We start from the raw sequence: 15,341 nt of genomic DNA, 5'->3' as shown, positions 1-15,341 counted from the left end.
TTTTGTTTGTACTACTCTTTGTACTCCACTTTTTGTTAGTAAATTTCTCCTGGATCGTCTCCGCCAGTAGATGTAGGCTTGTTAAGCCGAACCACTTAAATCTTGGTGTCTTGTGTGGTTGTGTTATTTTTCTATTCTGCACTTTTCTACTTCTTTGATGATCTTGGAATTTGCATTTGTCACAACATAAACCAAATGGTTCTCAAACATTACAAGATCATGAATACAGCTAGGATACTCATCAATCCATAGCTGATCGGAATCTAAAGAGAAAGCATACTTAGCTAGACAATGTGCAGGATTATTGGCACTTCGTTTTACATGACAAATACTCCAAGAATGAAGCAAATGCAAACAGAGTTTTGCTTCATTAACAACTTGACCAAAACTGCCTAAACAAGATCCTTCATTCTTTAAAGCTTGGACAATTTCTAAAGAGTCACCTTCAAATATAACACTCTGAAAGCCTAGAGAAACAGCAACTTCAATCATCTTCCAAGCAGAAACAGCTTCTGCAGTACTTGGATCAACAATATAGGGCTTGGTAGCACAATAGGAAGCAAGCACATGCCCAGCAGAATTTCTTGCTAAAAATCCCATGCCCATCCTTTGCTCCCTCTTACTAATTGCTGCATCCCAATTAAATTTGATCACATCTGAAGGAGGAGGAGTCCAACTGATACAACTGATGGGATGTGGAGGACGAATTGATCCACTGATTCGGGTTTGTTCTGCAGCAAGGAAAGCCTGCATTTGATCTTTTGCTAGGATGAAAACACATGAAGGAGAAATCAGATCCCCACCGAAAACAAAAGAATTTCGCCTCAACCAAATCTGACGTGCCACTACAGCAAACAACTGGATATCCTCATCTTCTAACCGTAACAAAAGGAATTCCAGAATATGAGTAAATGAGGCAGGCACTAAGGAGCACTTATGAAATTTTTTTGAGCACTCCATCCAAACATCCATAGCAGAAGGGCAGCTCCAAATAATATGCTCCAAGGTCTCAACTTCCAACAAATAGATAGGGCACAAAGAATCTGGAACAATACCTTTCTTAAACAGATTCAACTTAGTGGGCAGTATATCATTGCAAGCCTTCCATAAAAACATTTTAACCACACGAGCACCCTTAATATTCCAAACCTGGTTCCATAAGCTATCCATATTGGCAGAAGAGGAACACATACCCCTATCAGAAATAGACTTCTCTTTAGCAAGATGATAAGCACTTTTAACAGAGAAAAAACCATTGCAAGTACCTGACCAAACTAATTTATCAGTTTGACTACGGGGGCAGATGGGCATACCACAGATAAGACTAGCTTCTCCTTCAGAGAAAACCTCTTTAATAAGGGGAACATTCCACCAATTAGTATGCTCATCAATTAGCAGAGCCACAGTAGCATCCTGGGGAAGGGTATTAGCAGGGGATTGAATAAGAAAAGATGAAGGGGAATTAACCCAACGGTCCTTCCAGATGTGAATAGAATGACCATTACCCACCCTCCAAACCAATCCCAGTTTAAGCAATTTTTAAGCATTCGAAATACTCCTCCAAGCATAAGAAGGCTTATACCCCAGATTAGAGTGCAAAAAATCCTCATTAGGAAAATATTTTTCCTTCATTATGGTTGCAGCCAGACTAGTTGGATCATGAAGAAATCGCCACCCTTGTTTAGCCAACAAAGCTAAATTGAAACACTCAAGATTTCTATATCCTAAACCACCCTTCTTTTAGATCTTCACATTCTATCCCAACTCATCCAAGCCATCTTAGAAACATTGTCTTTTTGTCCCCACCAGAAACCAGACATCATAGAATTAATGCTTGAACACAAAGCCTTAGGAAGTTGAAAGACACTCATAGTATAAGTGGGAATGGCTTGCACAACAACTTTTAACAACACCTCCTTACCAGCCTGAGATAAGAACTTTTCCTTCCACCCACTGATCTTAGCCCAGACCTTATCCTGTAAACTAGAGAAAGAACTGATTTTAGAGCGACCAATAAAAGAGGGTAGGCCTCGGTACTTCTCATAGAGCTGTGTAGAATTCACCCCTGCCACGGCCAAAATGTGAGCTTTAGTCTCTTCTCTAGTATTACGACTAAAGAAGATTGAAGTCTTATCCCTGTTAAGTTTTTGACCAGAAGCTTGCTCATAAAAGAGTAAAATTTCTTATAGTTTCAACCACTCAAAGAGATTAGCTTTACAAAATAACAAGCAATCATCAGTAAATAGTAGATGAGAAACAGTGGAACCACCCCTAGAAACAGCAACACCATGAATGCTTTTACCCTCTTCAGCTGTCCTTAGCAAGGATGTAAGTCCTTCAGCACAAAGAATAAAGAAATAAGGTGAGAGGGGGTCACCTTGACGAATTCCCCTTGAAGGCACAATTGGACCATAAGGCTGACCATTCACAAGGACAGAATAAGAAACTGTTTGGACACACATCATGGACCAAACAATCCATTTTTCAGCAAAGCCAAGCCTCCGCATAATTGCCTCCAAGAAATCCCACTCAATTCTGTCATAAGCTTTTGACATATCCAATTTCAAAGCCATATAACCTGTTTTACCCTTCATCCTACCATCCATGGTATGAAGCGCTTCGAAAGCGACCAAAATGTTATCTGATATGAGTCGCCTAGGAACAAAAGCACTTTGATTGTTTGAGATTATAGAGGGTAAAACCTTTTTTAACCTATTAGCAAGAACCTTTGCAATGATTTTGTAGATAACATTGCAGAGACTAATAGGGCGGAATTGAGACAAGTTATCAGGCTGCTTGACTTTAGGGATGAGAGCAATAAGTGTGGAATTAAGATTATGATCAAAAATACCTGAATGCATAAAATTAAAGACCACCTGACAAACCTCATGCTTCACAACTTCCCAAGAATTCTGATAAAAACAAGCTCCAAAACCATCAGGTCCAGGAGATTTCAGAGGTTGCATTTGAAACAAGGCCTGCTCAACTTCTGCACAAGAACACTCCTTAGTGAGCATGGCATTCATCTCCTCAGTGACCTTCATATCCACCCCCCTTAAACAATCCTCCAGATTAGAAGCCAATTCTATGGAGAACAGGATCCTGTAATAACCAATGAAGGCAGACCCAATTTCACTAGGCTTAGACCAAACACAACCAGATTCATCCTTAACCCTACTGATAAAATTTTTCTTGCGTCGATGGCTAGCCTAAAAGTGGAAAAAGGGTGTGTTACGATCACCATGTTGATACCAATGCTGCTTAGACCGCTGTTTCCATTTAATGTCCTCTTGCTCCAGGATTAAATCAATATCTGCTTGTAATTGTTTAATAACCTCCTTATTATCTTGTCCCTCTGCACACTGTAAATCCTCCAACAAACTAGTTTTTTGCTGCAGCCAACGCCTACTACACCCAAACTTCCTAGCACTCCAACAAGAAAATGCTGATTTACAATCAAACAATTTCTGATTAACTGAGGACAGAGGAGGCCCTGCAGACCAGGTAGCCTGAAGAACATCAGAATACTCTTCATCCACTAACCAATTAGCCTCAAACTTAAACGCCCTCTTGTAGCTCGGCCTTTCTTCCTCCAAACGCAAAAAAGATATCAACAAAAGCTTGTGGTTAGACGATCTAGCTGCCAAGACATGTACAGTAACTTCCTTATGCAGTAACTTCCTAGGCGTTCCTTGGTGAAAGTATCATCATCCCTTCCATTCAACCAAGTAAACTTAGAACCTTGAAAGCCCAAATCATTTAGATCGCAATCAACAAGTACCCTATGGAACAAAGCCATTTGACCCTCCCTTCGGAGAGAACCACCAAACTTCTCATTAAAGGTAGTAATCTCATTGTAATCTCCAACACAGATTGGCACATTCTGGGTGACCATAGAACCCAGTGAATTTCCATGCAACACCTATGTGAGGTTGATGGACAATTGCATTAATATGCCTCCTTGAATAATTCTGTATTTCAAGAGCACACTCCTCTGTCCAAAGAAGAGCCAATCCACCACTACGACCCACAGGATCAACAACAAAAACCCCTTCAAATCCACATTTAACTCTTATCCTTTCCATCCTCATCTGTTTACTCTTTGTTTCCATAAGAAACAAAAGAGTGGGTTTCTTCTCCTTCACCAATTGGCGCAGGTCACGGATTGCTCGTGGGTTCCCAAGCCCACGGCAATTCCAACTTAAGATAATCATGGCTCTCGGCGGGGCTGTGGAACAGCCTCCGCCACTTCCGGGATAAAATCTCCCAACAATAATTCCCCACCCTTAACTTTCTTCTTACTCCCAGCATCAACCACAAAACTACCTTGTAAAAGTCCTTTCTTACGCTTACCCAAATTCTTGCTAGCAGAGAGGGCGTTTTGAACCAAAGCACCACAAGCCTTCTTCTTCAACTTGATAAGAGAACTTTCTCCTTTAAACTCAGCCAAAACCTAACCAGAAAAGGAAGAAGTTTCCACTGAGTGAGAGCCTTCAGTGGCATCCATAGCATCTCCAACCACTTGAGGGGACACTAGAGAAGAGACCTTGGATTTCTCATTAATAGCTAAAGACTCCACTGTCTTTGCAGTAATAGAGAGGTCGTTAGCCTGCTCACTATGCTGTGAACAATGACCCCGCCTTTCAGGAAGAATGACATCATCCCTTGTTGAAGCATCAAACACTTCCAAACCTTTAGTACCTTCAGCCACGTCTAACAAAGAGAGGACATCTTTACCTTTAGACATGGCAACTATACCACGTGGCGCAATTCCGAACCCTCGCTGTCAACTGCTACATTTGAATTACAGTTCAGTTGTTGGTTACCATGAGCACGATAACTGCCCTTCCACTGAGAATGTGATGGAAAACTGTCACCACCGTGATGGGATCCCTCCTCCGAATCAGAACCAGGCCGTACATTACCACCATTCTTGCCAAAATCACCACCTCCATTTCGACGCTCAGGATCATCAGCACGTAGCCAAACACCCCATTGCTTCTCTTCCGTCGTAGAGTTAATGCGTGTGGATTTCTTAGTAGGGCAACCCCTCAAGCCATGCACTATACAGCCACAATCAAAGCAAAATAAAGGAAGTTTCTCATACTGAAAACTAACCCAGATTGAATTCCCCTCCAACTGCAAGGATCGTCTCCGCTCCAGAGGCTTTGTAATATCAATAGCAACATGAATTCGAAGACACCTACAGCCAGCACCGTCACCTGCTACGTCCACGTCTTCGAGAACCCCCATAGATGCTCCAATCCTAGAACCAACCCCTTTAGTCATACAAAGGAGTGGCATATCGTGCACTTGAACCCAAAAAGGGGAGAAAGAGAAATCCATTTGAGAGGGAGGGATTCTCCCATCAAATTCTTTAAGAACAAGAATTTGACGATCAAAGCTCCAGGGCCTACCTTCCATAACTCTGCACTTATCAACACCATTTGAGAACTCAAAGAGCCAAAGGTTGGTTTGTAATTCTTTGAAGGTCACACTACCCATTAAACGCCATAATCTAGAGAGCAAAGTCTTGAAGGCATCCTTGTTCACTTTACGTTCAGTTCTGAGACTACCCACCAGACAATTGACTCCCTTACGATGCAGATCAGCAATATCCCCTTCAGAAACATAGATGACTGACTTCTCACCATCCGTCAGGGAGAATCTACCACATAACCTTTCCAATTCCTCCGCCATAATCCACTTCCCACAAGCAAAACCTCCTACACTGGCAACCAGGAGAAGACAGTTCCCTTTTCTCTAGAGGAAACTCAGAGAGCTTTCTAGATGAGGACTTTTAATTAATTACAAGTTAATAAATATAGCCCTTACCCAACCTTGGAAGAGTCTTTATGGCTACAATACAATATTCAACTTGGTGATGTTAGTCAACAAAACATCAAATAAGTGAAAGAAAAAAGATTGCACTTAAGTTTCTCCTCCCCATCCTCCCCCTCTCTTTTATTTTTCTTTTGCTTATAAGCCAGATTGGCCATTCTCCGCCTTCCATCACCACCCACACGCCCCAGCTCTAGTCTCCTCGGCGTCTCCTCCGCACCATGCACCCTGCATTCTCTGCTCGTGAGCCCTCACACACCCCCCCCCCCCCCCCCCCCATATGGCAGATATTTGGTTCATTTTGTAGCCAATGTTCCCAATGTTAGAGTAATGCTAGAAACTACATTATTATCATACAACCATCGACAATTAACTAAACACCTAAAACAATCAATCAGAAAACCAGCTTACAAATGATCTCCTTATTATGCACTATGGCAGATATTTGGTTCATTTTGTAGCCAATGTTCCCAATGTTAGAGTAATGCTAGAAACTACATTATTATCATACAACTACCGACAATTAACTAAACACCTAAAACAATCAATCAGAAAACCAGCTTACAAATGATCTCCTTATTATGCAACAATTCATAGCTAAACAAACAGATTTTATTGAGAGTTTGTACAATTCAAAACAACAATTCTGCAACAAAAAAGCTGCAGAAATCTCAGCTTATTTGCAGCAGCAGCAGCAGCACTTCTTTGGTGACTTATCTGCTTCAACCTCCGCCTCTGATGCTGATTCTGGCAAGTCCACACCTTCATCATTCAAGCTAGTGTACTGCACTGGTTCTACTTCCACGCTCGTAACTCCGGCAGATGTCATCTGATTCACATCACCACCTTCATGGTCTTCAGTAAGCGGGACATCAATGTCGTCTTCAACATTCTCTTCTGATGAATTATCCAGCGCTCCACTGCACAGCCTCCACAGATCATCTATCCTAGACGCCACCAAAATCCGGGTTTTCGTCGTCTTGGCATCCTTCTTAAGCTTTAATTTCAATGGATACATTTTCTTCAATGTTATGATATCTCCTCTTATCCATTCCAGAACCTCATCACAATGCGTCAGACCAGATTCCAGCATCGCTTCTTTCATTAACATCTCTGAATCGGCCGGAAGATTCAGATGACTTACAATGGATTCTAAACGCAGAACTACTTCAAGAAATTGATCAAAGATTTGATAAAGAATTTGCTCAAAGCATTGATCGAGGAGTTCGCCGACTCGAATTCTTTCGCTCGATCTTTCCTCCTGATCGCCGTCATCGTTTAACACCGCCTTTCCTTTATTCTTTAGCTCCCTGGATCTTTTCTTCTCACCTACTTCTCTGTCTGCCATTTCGAGTAGATTAAGAACCTTATCAATCACCAAGGAATTAAAATTCCCATCTTCAGTGACCCATTTGAGCGCAGATTTGAATTTCAAAATCTTTTCTGCCAATTCGTCTTGCCTCGACATCATAAACACAAAATCAATGAGGAGGTGGGAGAGCTTAATCCCAGCTTCAACTGCTTGAACCTTCATTGAAACCACAACCCCAAATTCTTCATTGGATAATTCACGCACTTTTATCCACTCCCTCAAACTCCTCTTCCCAGGACGATCTCCATCTTTCTTGAATCCCTTTTTGCATTCACGCATCAGGACTTGCATCTTTTTCTCAGAAGCCAAAGTATTGGCATGAAATTCAAGCATTTTCTGTGCCGCCTTGTCCAAGAACTTCTGTGCCTCGCCTTCCATATTCGTTGAAATATGGAATAGAAGATTTACTGGTTTTCTTGAGAGAGAGAATTGAGAGAAAGGCTCACTTTTTCTTGTTTCTGGTTTTCTTGAGAGAGAGAGAGAGTTGTTTTGAGGAATGGGAAAATGAAGTGGGTTTGGCGCCTAAAATAAATAGAGCTTTTTAACGACGAAGTATGGGCATTTTGGGAAACAAAAAAATATGGGCATTTTTGGGAAACAAAAAAATGGGCATTTTGGGAAAAAAATGAGTGTATAAGAGTAAAAGCGTACAATAAGTGCAATTTGCCAATTTGGTCTACATTTTTAAAAGGAAAAAAATGCTTCGAGCTCCTTAAAATAATGGTTAAATTTAGGTATGATTTTTATCTCACTTCTTAATGGTTAAATTTTGTAGATTTACTTCTAAAATGTTTTAATTGTTACCACACACACACACACATATATATATATATAAAATGAAGACGAAACCCATTGGCCCCTTTAAGACAAGGTCACCTTGTGCACCCACTTTTGTAAAGTAAACCTCGGACTAGTGTGTTATAAATATAAATTTTAAAACTAAAAAAAAAAAAAAGAAAACAAAAACAAGAGGTGGGTTGGCTGCTTGGCCCACCCCCATTTGCTTGGAGTAGCCGCATGGTAAGGTTGAACAAGCGGGTAGTTATTAACTGCCTAAATAATAGCTACTAATCACCCTACCCTTATATATATATATACACAAAATGATGTCGTTTTGATGTGTTTGATATAGAGTTTTTGTTTTGAGTTTAATGAAATTGAACTATTGTAACGGTTTAGAAATAAATGAAGAATTATAAAAGTGAGGTCACATGGATTATAGAAGTTGAACAATGAACTATGTATGAGCACTGACAATAGAATTTTCAGAACATTATTAATTGATTCATTGAAGTATCGAGCAAAAAAAAAAAAAAAAAAAAAAAAAAAAAAATAGTATGTAATACTTTTCTTTTGTTGACCAACTATTTGATTGGGTGTATAACTAATCCGTTCTATTGACTTAGGAATTTTTGTTATGAGACTAATTTAGTCACATCGATTTGTTCAAATCTCATTTACCATGCGTGTATATTGATATGCACGGATTTTAACCCCCGAACTTGGCCATATAGGAATAAGCTAGAACTCGATGATTTCAATCATTGTTTCATTCAGACCATGTCGCACGGATTTTAACCCCCGAACTTGGCCATATAGGAATAAGCTAGAACTCGATGATTTCAATCATTGTTTCATTCAGACCATGTCTGGACAAGGAGAGAACCATGAAGCTCAGTTTGTAGTTTGTTCGACCACGTCCTAACGAGGTAATAATTGACAAAAAATAGAAAATCTCATTCAATAGAGCCGTTTGAACCACGCCCGAATGAGCTGCCCATATTTTGAGAAAATATTAATTTTTCGAGAAAAAATGACTGTTGAAAGTTTGGTAAAATCTTAAGACACTAGAAAAGCGTGGAATCTAACAAATAATCATAATATAAATGTAGATGATGGACAAGGGCAATGATTTCTATCATTTTTCTATTTTTATTTGCTTAACCTCATAGATGGGTTAGTCTCTTAACCTCAACGAGTTTACTACTTTAGTATCCCGAGTGCGATAGGGTAGGGGCATTGCACCGAATCTTTGTTCTCTTTTTCCGCCAAAACCAATATGTCTCACATACATCTCAATTCTTCCTTTCCCCTTTCCCTTTCCCTATTTGCCAAAAAAAAAAAAAAAAAAAAAAATTCTATTTTCCAAGCTTTCAGCCAAGCATCAAATGAAAAAAAAACTATTTTATAGTCCATATTAGATTTCATAGTCTAGCTTACACCTTTGGAAAGATTACTTTGGTCCATAAATATAGCCCATACTCAACCTGGTAATGTTAGTCACCAAAACATCAAACAAGTGAAAGAAGAAAGATTGCACTCAAGTTTCTCCTCCCCATCCTCCCCCTCTCTTTTAATTTTCTTTTGCTTATAAGCCAGATTTTTCACTCTCCGCCTTCCACCGCCACCCACATGCTCCACCTCTAGTCTCCTCAGCGTCAACTCCACCCCTTGCACCCCGCATTCTCCGCTCATGAGCCCTCACACCGCCTCCATTTCCCCCCATATGGCAGATATTTGGCTCATTTTGTAGCCAATGTTCACGATTGTTGAAATATATATAAAATATAAAATATTAAAATATGAAAGAGAAAGAAAGTGAGAGCGGAAGTAGAGAGAGACATATGGGCTATATCTTGTATCTTCAATATTTTAAAGAATATTATATAACTCTCTATTTATAGAGAGACAATGAGTAGTGACCAAGAAACCCTACAGTAACTTTAAACTAATTAAGGAAGATGATAAACTTTATAGGGAAATATAATAACGGAGAATAAAAATATTCTAACATAAAGAGAAATAACTTGTTAAGGAAAATATTAATAAACCTAATTTAGAAAATATAAAATATTCTAACAACGATGTTAGAGTAATGTTAGAAACTACATTATTATCGTACAACTATCGACAATTGACTATAGACCCAAAACGTCCCCAAGGGTAGCTTAATCGGCTGTGGACCACGCCTAATGAAGCGGATGTCATTAGTTCAAATCTCTCTTCCCCCTTCTCTTGTATGAACATGTCAAAAAAAAAAAAAAAAAAAAAAACTACAGACCCAAAACAATCAATCAGAAAACCAGCTTACAAATGATCTCCTTATTATGTAACAATTCACAGCTAAACAAACAGATTTTATTAGAGTTGGTACAATTTAAAACAACAATTCTGCAACAAAAAAGCTGCAGAAATCTCAGCTTATTTAAAATAGCAGCCGCAGTACATCTTTGGGGGCTTCTCTGCTTCAACATCCGTCTTTGATGCTGATTCTAGCAAGTCCACACCTTCATCATTCAAGCTAGACTGCCCTTGCTCTACTTCCGCCCTCGTAACTCCGGCAGATCTCATCTGATTCACATCACCACCTTCATCGTCTTCGGGGACATCAATTTCGTCGCCTTCCGAAATAGTATGCAATTGATTTCGTCTCTTAAATTTTACTCTGCCCTTACGGGTAAAAATGTCGTCTTCAACATTCTCTTCTGATGAATTATCCAGTGCTCCACTCCACAGATCATACATCCTAGACACCACCAAAATCTGGGTTTCCGTCTTCTTGGCATCCTTCTTCAGCTCTAATTTCAATGGAAACATTTTCTTCAATGCTATGATATCTCCTTTGATCAATTCCAGAACCTCCTCACAATGCCTCAGACCGGATTCCACCATAGACAGCGCTTCTTTCATTAACATCTCCGAATCAGCTGGAAGATTCCGATGACTTACAATGGATTCTAAACGCAGAACTACTTCAAGAAATTGATCAAAGATTTGATAAAGAATTTGCTCAAAGCATTGATCGAGGAGTTCGCCGACTCGAATTCTTTCACTCGATCTTTCCTCCTGATCGCCATCATTGATTAACACCGCCTTTACTTTATTCTTTAGCTCCTTGGATCTTTTCTTCTCACCCACTTCTCCGTCCGCCATTTCGAGTAGATTGAGAATCTTATCAATCACCATGGAATTGAAATTCCCATCTTCAGTGACCCATTTGAGCACAGATTTGAATTTCCAAATCTTTTCTGCCGAGTCGTCTTGCCTTGACATCATAAACACAAAATCAATGAGGAGGTGGGAGAGCTTAATCCCAGCTTCAACTGCTTGAACCTTCATTGAAACCACAACCCCAGATTCTTCATTAGATATTTCACGCACTTTTATCCACTCCCTCAAACTCCTCTTTCCAGGATGATCTCCATCTTTCTTGAGTCCCTTTTTGCATTCACCCATCAGGACTTGCGTCTTTTGCTCAAAAGCCAGAGTATTGGAATGAAATTCAAGCATTTTCTGTGCCACGTTGTCCAAGAACTCCAGTTCCTCGCCTTCCATATTCGTTGAAATGCGAAAGAGAAGATTTACTGGTTTTCTTGAGAGATAGAATTGAGAGAAAGGCTCACTTTTTCTTGTTTCTGGTTTTCTTGAGAGAGAGATAGAGCGAGAGAGAGAGATGGTATGAAGAATGGGAAATTGAAGTGGGTTTGGCGCCTAAAATAAACATTGCTTTTATAACGACAAAGTATGGGCATTTTGGAAAAAAAAAAGGGCATTTTGGGAAAAAAAGGAGTGGATGAGAGGATAAGCGTACCAGTACAGTAAGTGCAATTTGCTGTACATTTTTAAAAGGAAAAACAAATGCTTCGAGCTCCTTAATGGTTAAATTTTGTAGATTTACTTCTAAAATGTTTTAATTGTTATCAAATATATATATATATTTTAATTTCTAAAAGTGCTGCTAGGCCATATCCAATTCTAATATTAATATTATCAACTACGTGTCATTGCAGAAAATATTTGTATAAAATTTTACCAAATGATATCTGGTGCGTTTTATGGTCGAACCGCATTTTTAAACGACATAAATAATATATTTTTATAGATTTTACTAAATGCTCAATTGAATTGAACAAAGTTACGTTTTCAAATTTCTATTTTTTCAATTCGTACATTTTGAAACCACAAAATCAAATGGAGACTCAAACGTGATTACCTCTTTCTATTGAAAATCAAAAGAATTTCCACTTCCTATATGCATCCTGAGTGGCCTTTTGGTTTTCTTTTGCTTGTAAGCTAAATTTGACAGTCTCCACCTTCCATCGCAGCCCACATGCCCCACCCAGTCTCCTCAGCATCTCTTCCACCCCTTGCACCCCCTTCCTCTGTGCGTGCGGCTTACGTGCTACTTGGTCTGCATGTGAACCCACACACCGCCTCTGCTTCCATCCAAATGGCAGATTTTAGGCCCATTTTGTAGCCGATGTTTCAGTGTTCTATGCTTCTACGTTAGTATCCCGAATGCGATAGGGTAGGGGGCATTGCACCGAATCTTTGTCCCCTTTTTCCACCAAAACCAATATGTTTCACATACATCTTAACTCTTCCTTTACCCTATTTGCCAAAAAAAAGAATTCTATTTTCCAAGCTTTCAGCCAAGCATGGAATGAAAAAAGCAACTATTTTATAGTCTATATTAGATTTTATCGTCTCGCTTACGCCTTTGGAAAGATTACTTTAGTCCATAAATATAGCCCTTACTCAACCTTGGAAGAGTCTTTATGGCTACAATACAGTATTCAACTTGGTGATGTTAGTCACCAAACATCAAATAAGTGAAAGAAAAAAGATTGCACTCAAGTTCCTCCTCCCCCTCTCTTTTATTCTTTTGCTTCTAAGCCAGATTGCCATTCTCTGCCTTCCATCGCCACCCACATGCCGCACGTCTAGTGTCCTTGGCATCTCCTCCGCTCCTTGCACCCCGCATTCTCTGTCATGAGCCCTCGCACCGCCTCCATTTCCTACCATATGGCAGATCTTTGGCCGATTTTGTAGCCAATTTTCCCTATTTCGCCCTTTTTTTCTTCCTTTTTTCTCTCAAGAGTAATGCTAGAAATCACATTATTATCGTACAACTATCCACAATTAACTAAACAATCGATCCGAAAACCAGCTTACAAATGATCTTCTTATTATGAAACAATTCATAGCTAAACAAAGAGATTTTATTGAAAGTTGCTACAATTCAAAAGCTTAGGAACAAAGTAACCAAAAAAAGCTGCAGAAATCTCAGCTTATTTACAACTACAGTAGCAACAGCAGTAGCACTTCTTTGGTGGCTCCTCTGCATCAACCTCCGTCTCTGATGCTGATTCTGGCAAGTCCACACCTTCATCATTCAAGCTAGACTGTACTTGCTCTATTTCTGCCCTCGTAACACCGGATCTCATCTGAACATCCCAGCCTCATTATTGCCTTCACTAGTATCCAGGAAATCGATTTCGTTGTTTTCCGACGTAGTATGCATTCCATTTGCTCTCTCAAATTTTGCACTGGCCCTTTGGTTATAACTGTCGTTTTCATCCTTCTCTTCTGATAAATTATCCAGTGCTCCACTCCACAGGTCATCTATTCTACACGCCACCAAAATCCGGGTTTCCGTCGTCTTGGCATCCTTCTTAAGCTCTAATTTCAATGGAAACATTTTCTTCAATGTTATGATATCTCCTCTTATCCGTTCCAGAACCTCCTCATATTGCCTCAGACCGGATTCCACCATCAACAGCGCTTCTTTCATTAACATCTCCGAATCAGCCGGAAGATATCGATGACTTACAATGGATTCTAAACGCAAAACTACTTCAAGAAATTGATCAAAGATTTGATAATGAGTTAGCTCAAAGCATAGATCGAGGAGTTCGTGGATTCGAATTCTTCCACTCGATCTTTCCTCCCGATTGCCGTCGTCGATTAACACCGCCTTTCCTTTATTCTTTAGGTCCCTGGATCTTTTCTTCTCTCTCACTTCTCGGTCCGCCATTTCGAGTAGATTGAGAACCTTACCAATCACCAAGGAATTAAAATTCCCATCTTCAGTGACCCATTTAAGCGCAGATTTGAATTTCCAAATCTTTTCTGCCAATTCGTCTTGCCTTGACATCATAAACAGAAAATCAATGAGGAGGTGAGAGAGCTTAATCCCAGCTTCAACTGCTTGAACCTTCATTGAATCCACAACCCCAGATTCTTCATTAGATAATTCAAGCACTTTTGTCCACTCCCTCAAACTCCTCTTTCCAGGAAGATCTCCATCTTTCTTGAATCCCTCTTTGCATTCACGCATCAGTGCTTGCAGCTTTTGCTCAGAAGTCAAAATAGTGGCATGAAATTCAAGCATTTTCTTTGTCGCCTTGTCCAAGAACTTCTGTGCCTCGCCTTCCATATTCGTTCAAATGCGGAATAGAAGATTTACTGGTTTTGTTGAGAGATAGAATTGAGAGAAAGGCTCACTTTTTCTTGTTTCTGGATTTCTTGAGAGAGAGAGAGAGATGTTACGAGGAATGGGAAAATGAAGTGGGCTTGGCGCCCAAAATAAGCAGAGCTTTATAACGACCAAGTAAGGGCATTTTGGGACAGAGGGGCGGATGGATGAGAGAATAAAGTAGGCATACATTTTTAAAAGGGGAAAATGGTTCGAGCTCCTTAGGTATGATTTTTTTAATCTTACTTCTTAATGGTTAAATTTTCTAGATTTACTCCTAAAGGTTTTAATTCTTAGCTATCACGTCAATCAAAAAGTGATATGTTTACTTTCTAATAAAAAGATATTATAACTAAATGAAGAAAACAAAAGGAAAAAATATAAAAAAGTCTATCAAACTACCAGCCGTTTTCGATTTAGTCCACTAATGTTTTAAAAGTCATAAAGTAGTCCCCAAACTACCAAACTGTTGCATTTTAGCCACTCCGTTAGTCAAAACCATTAATCTGGATGGAAACCACGAAACGACGCCGTTTTATTAGGGTTAAGTTACGAAAATGCCCTTGTGGGATTTTTTTAATTTTTTTAATTTTTTTTTTTTTTTTTTTTTTTAAAGTAGGAGCAAAACAGGGTTAGGGAACCCTAAGCAAAACGGCGCCGTTTTTTCTTAGGGTAATAATTATATTTTGATTTTATTTGTTTAGTCTCTCATTCTCCTTCACGCAACTTCCTTCACCCTCACCCGGTCAAATTCTTCCTTAAAAGATTTCTAATACATGTAATTGAAATTGGAGGTGTAAGATGAAAATTAAGTTTGAAATCAAGACTTTTACTAACAAGGACAACACAAAACGAAACAAATCTCAATAA

The 15,341-nt window shown here is 39.4% G+C and overlaps 4 protein-coding genes and 1 pseudogene across 4 annotated transcripts; all 5 read right to left on the bottom strand.

Moving 5' to 3' along the window:
* Positions 1–209: 209 nt before the first annotated feature.
* LOC148588087 (uncharacterized) lies at positions 210–4,214 on the bottom strand. Its single transcript, XM_088514041.1, has 6 exons — positions 3,869–4,214; positions 3,253–3,640; positions 2,227–3,102; positions 1,914–2,136; positions 379–1,413; positions 210–263 (listed from the first exon to the last, which is right to left on the bottom strand). Exons 1-6 carry the CDS (start codon positions 4,212–4,214, stop codon positions 210–212), a joined length of 2,922 nt encoding a protein of 973 aa, XP_088370167.1.
* Positions 4,215–4,752: 538 nt separating this feature from the next.
* On the bottom strand, positions 4,753–5,700 carry LOC148588086 (uncharacterized). Its single transcript, XM_088514040.1, has one exon. It carries the CDS (start codon positions 5,698–5,700, stop codon positions 4,753–4,755), a length of 948 nt encoding a protein of 315 aa, XP_088370166.1.
* An 817-nt stretch (positions 5,701–6,517) lies between these two features.
* Positions 6,518–7,591, bottom strand: LOC148588085 (uncharacterized). The gene has a single exon (XM_088514039.1). The coding sequence runs from the start codon at positions 7,589–7,591 to the stop codon at positions 6,518–6,520; it is 1,074 nt and encodes a 357-aa protein (XP_088370165.1).
* A 2,823-nt stretch (positions 7,592–10,414) lies between these two features.
* LOC148588084 (uncharacterized) lies at positions 10,415–11,548 on the bottom strand. The gene has a single exon (XM_088514038.1). It carries the CDS (start codon positions 11,546–11,548, stop codon positions 10,415–10,417), a length of 1,134 nt encoding a protein of 377 aa, XP_088370164.1.
* A 1,695-nt stretch (positions 11,549–13,243) lies between these two features.
* On the bottom strand, positions 13,244–14,622 carry LOC148588083 (uncharacterized; annotated as a pseudogene).
* Between the last annotated feature and the right edge of the window lie 719 nt (positions 14,623–15,341).

The sequence above is a fragment of the Corylus avellana genome, chromosome 1 (genome assembly GCF_965113065.1).
Source record: "Corylus avellana chromosome 1, dhCorAvel1.hap1.2, whole genome shotgun sequence".
In the NCBI taxonomy this organism is placed as follows: Eukaryota; Viridiplantae; Streptophyta; class Magnoliopsida; order Fagales; family Betulaceae; genus Corylus; species Corylus avellana.
This window is presented reverse-complemented; position numbering and strand designations above follow the sequence as displayed.

Coding starts and splice junctions, on each gene's coding strand:
- LOC148588084 (XM_088514038.1), bottom strand. CDS start 11,548: ATGGAAGGCGAGGAACTGGAGTTCTTGGACAACGTGGCACAGAAAATG.
- LOC148588087 (XM_088514041.1), bottom strand. CDS start 4,214: ATGATTATCTTAAGTTGGAATTGCCGTGGGCTTGGGAACCCACGAGCA. Junction 3,103..3,252: donor CAGCGGTCTAAGCAGCATTG/GTATCAACATGG, acceptor TGGTTATTACAG/GATCCTGTTCTCCATAGAAT. Junction 1,414..1,913: donor TATCTCAGGCTGGTAAGGAG/GTGTTGTTAAAA, acceptor ACCCTTCCCCAG/GATGCTACTGTGGCTCTGCT.
- LOC148588085 (XM_088514039.1), bottom strand. CDS start 7,591: ATGGAAGGCGAGGCACAGAAGTTCTTGGACAAGGCGGCACAGAAAATG.
- LOC148588086 (XM_088514040.1), bottom strand. CDS start 5,700: ATGGCGGAGGAATTGGAAAGGTTATGTGGTAGATTCTCCCTGACGGAT.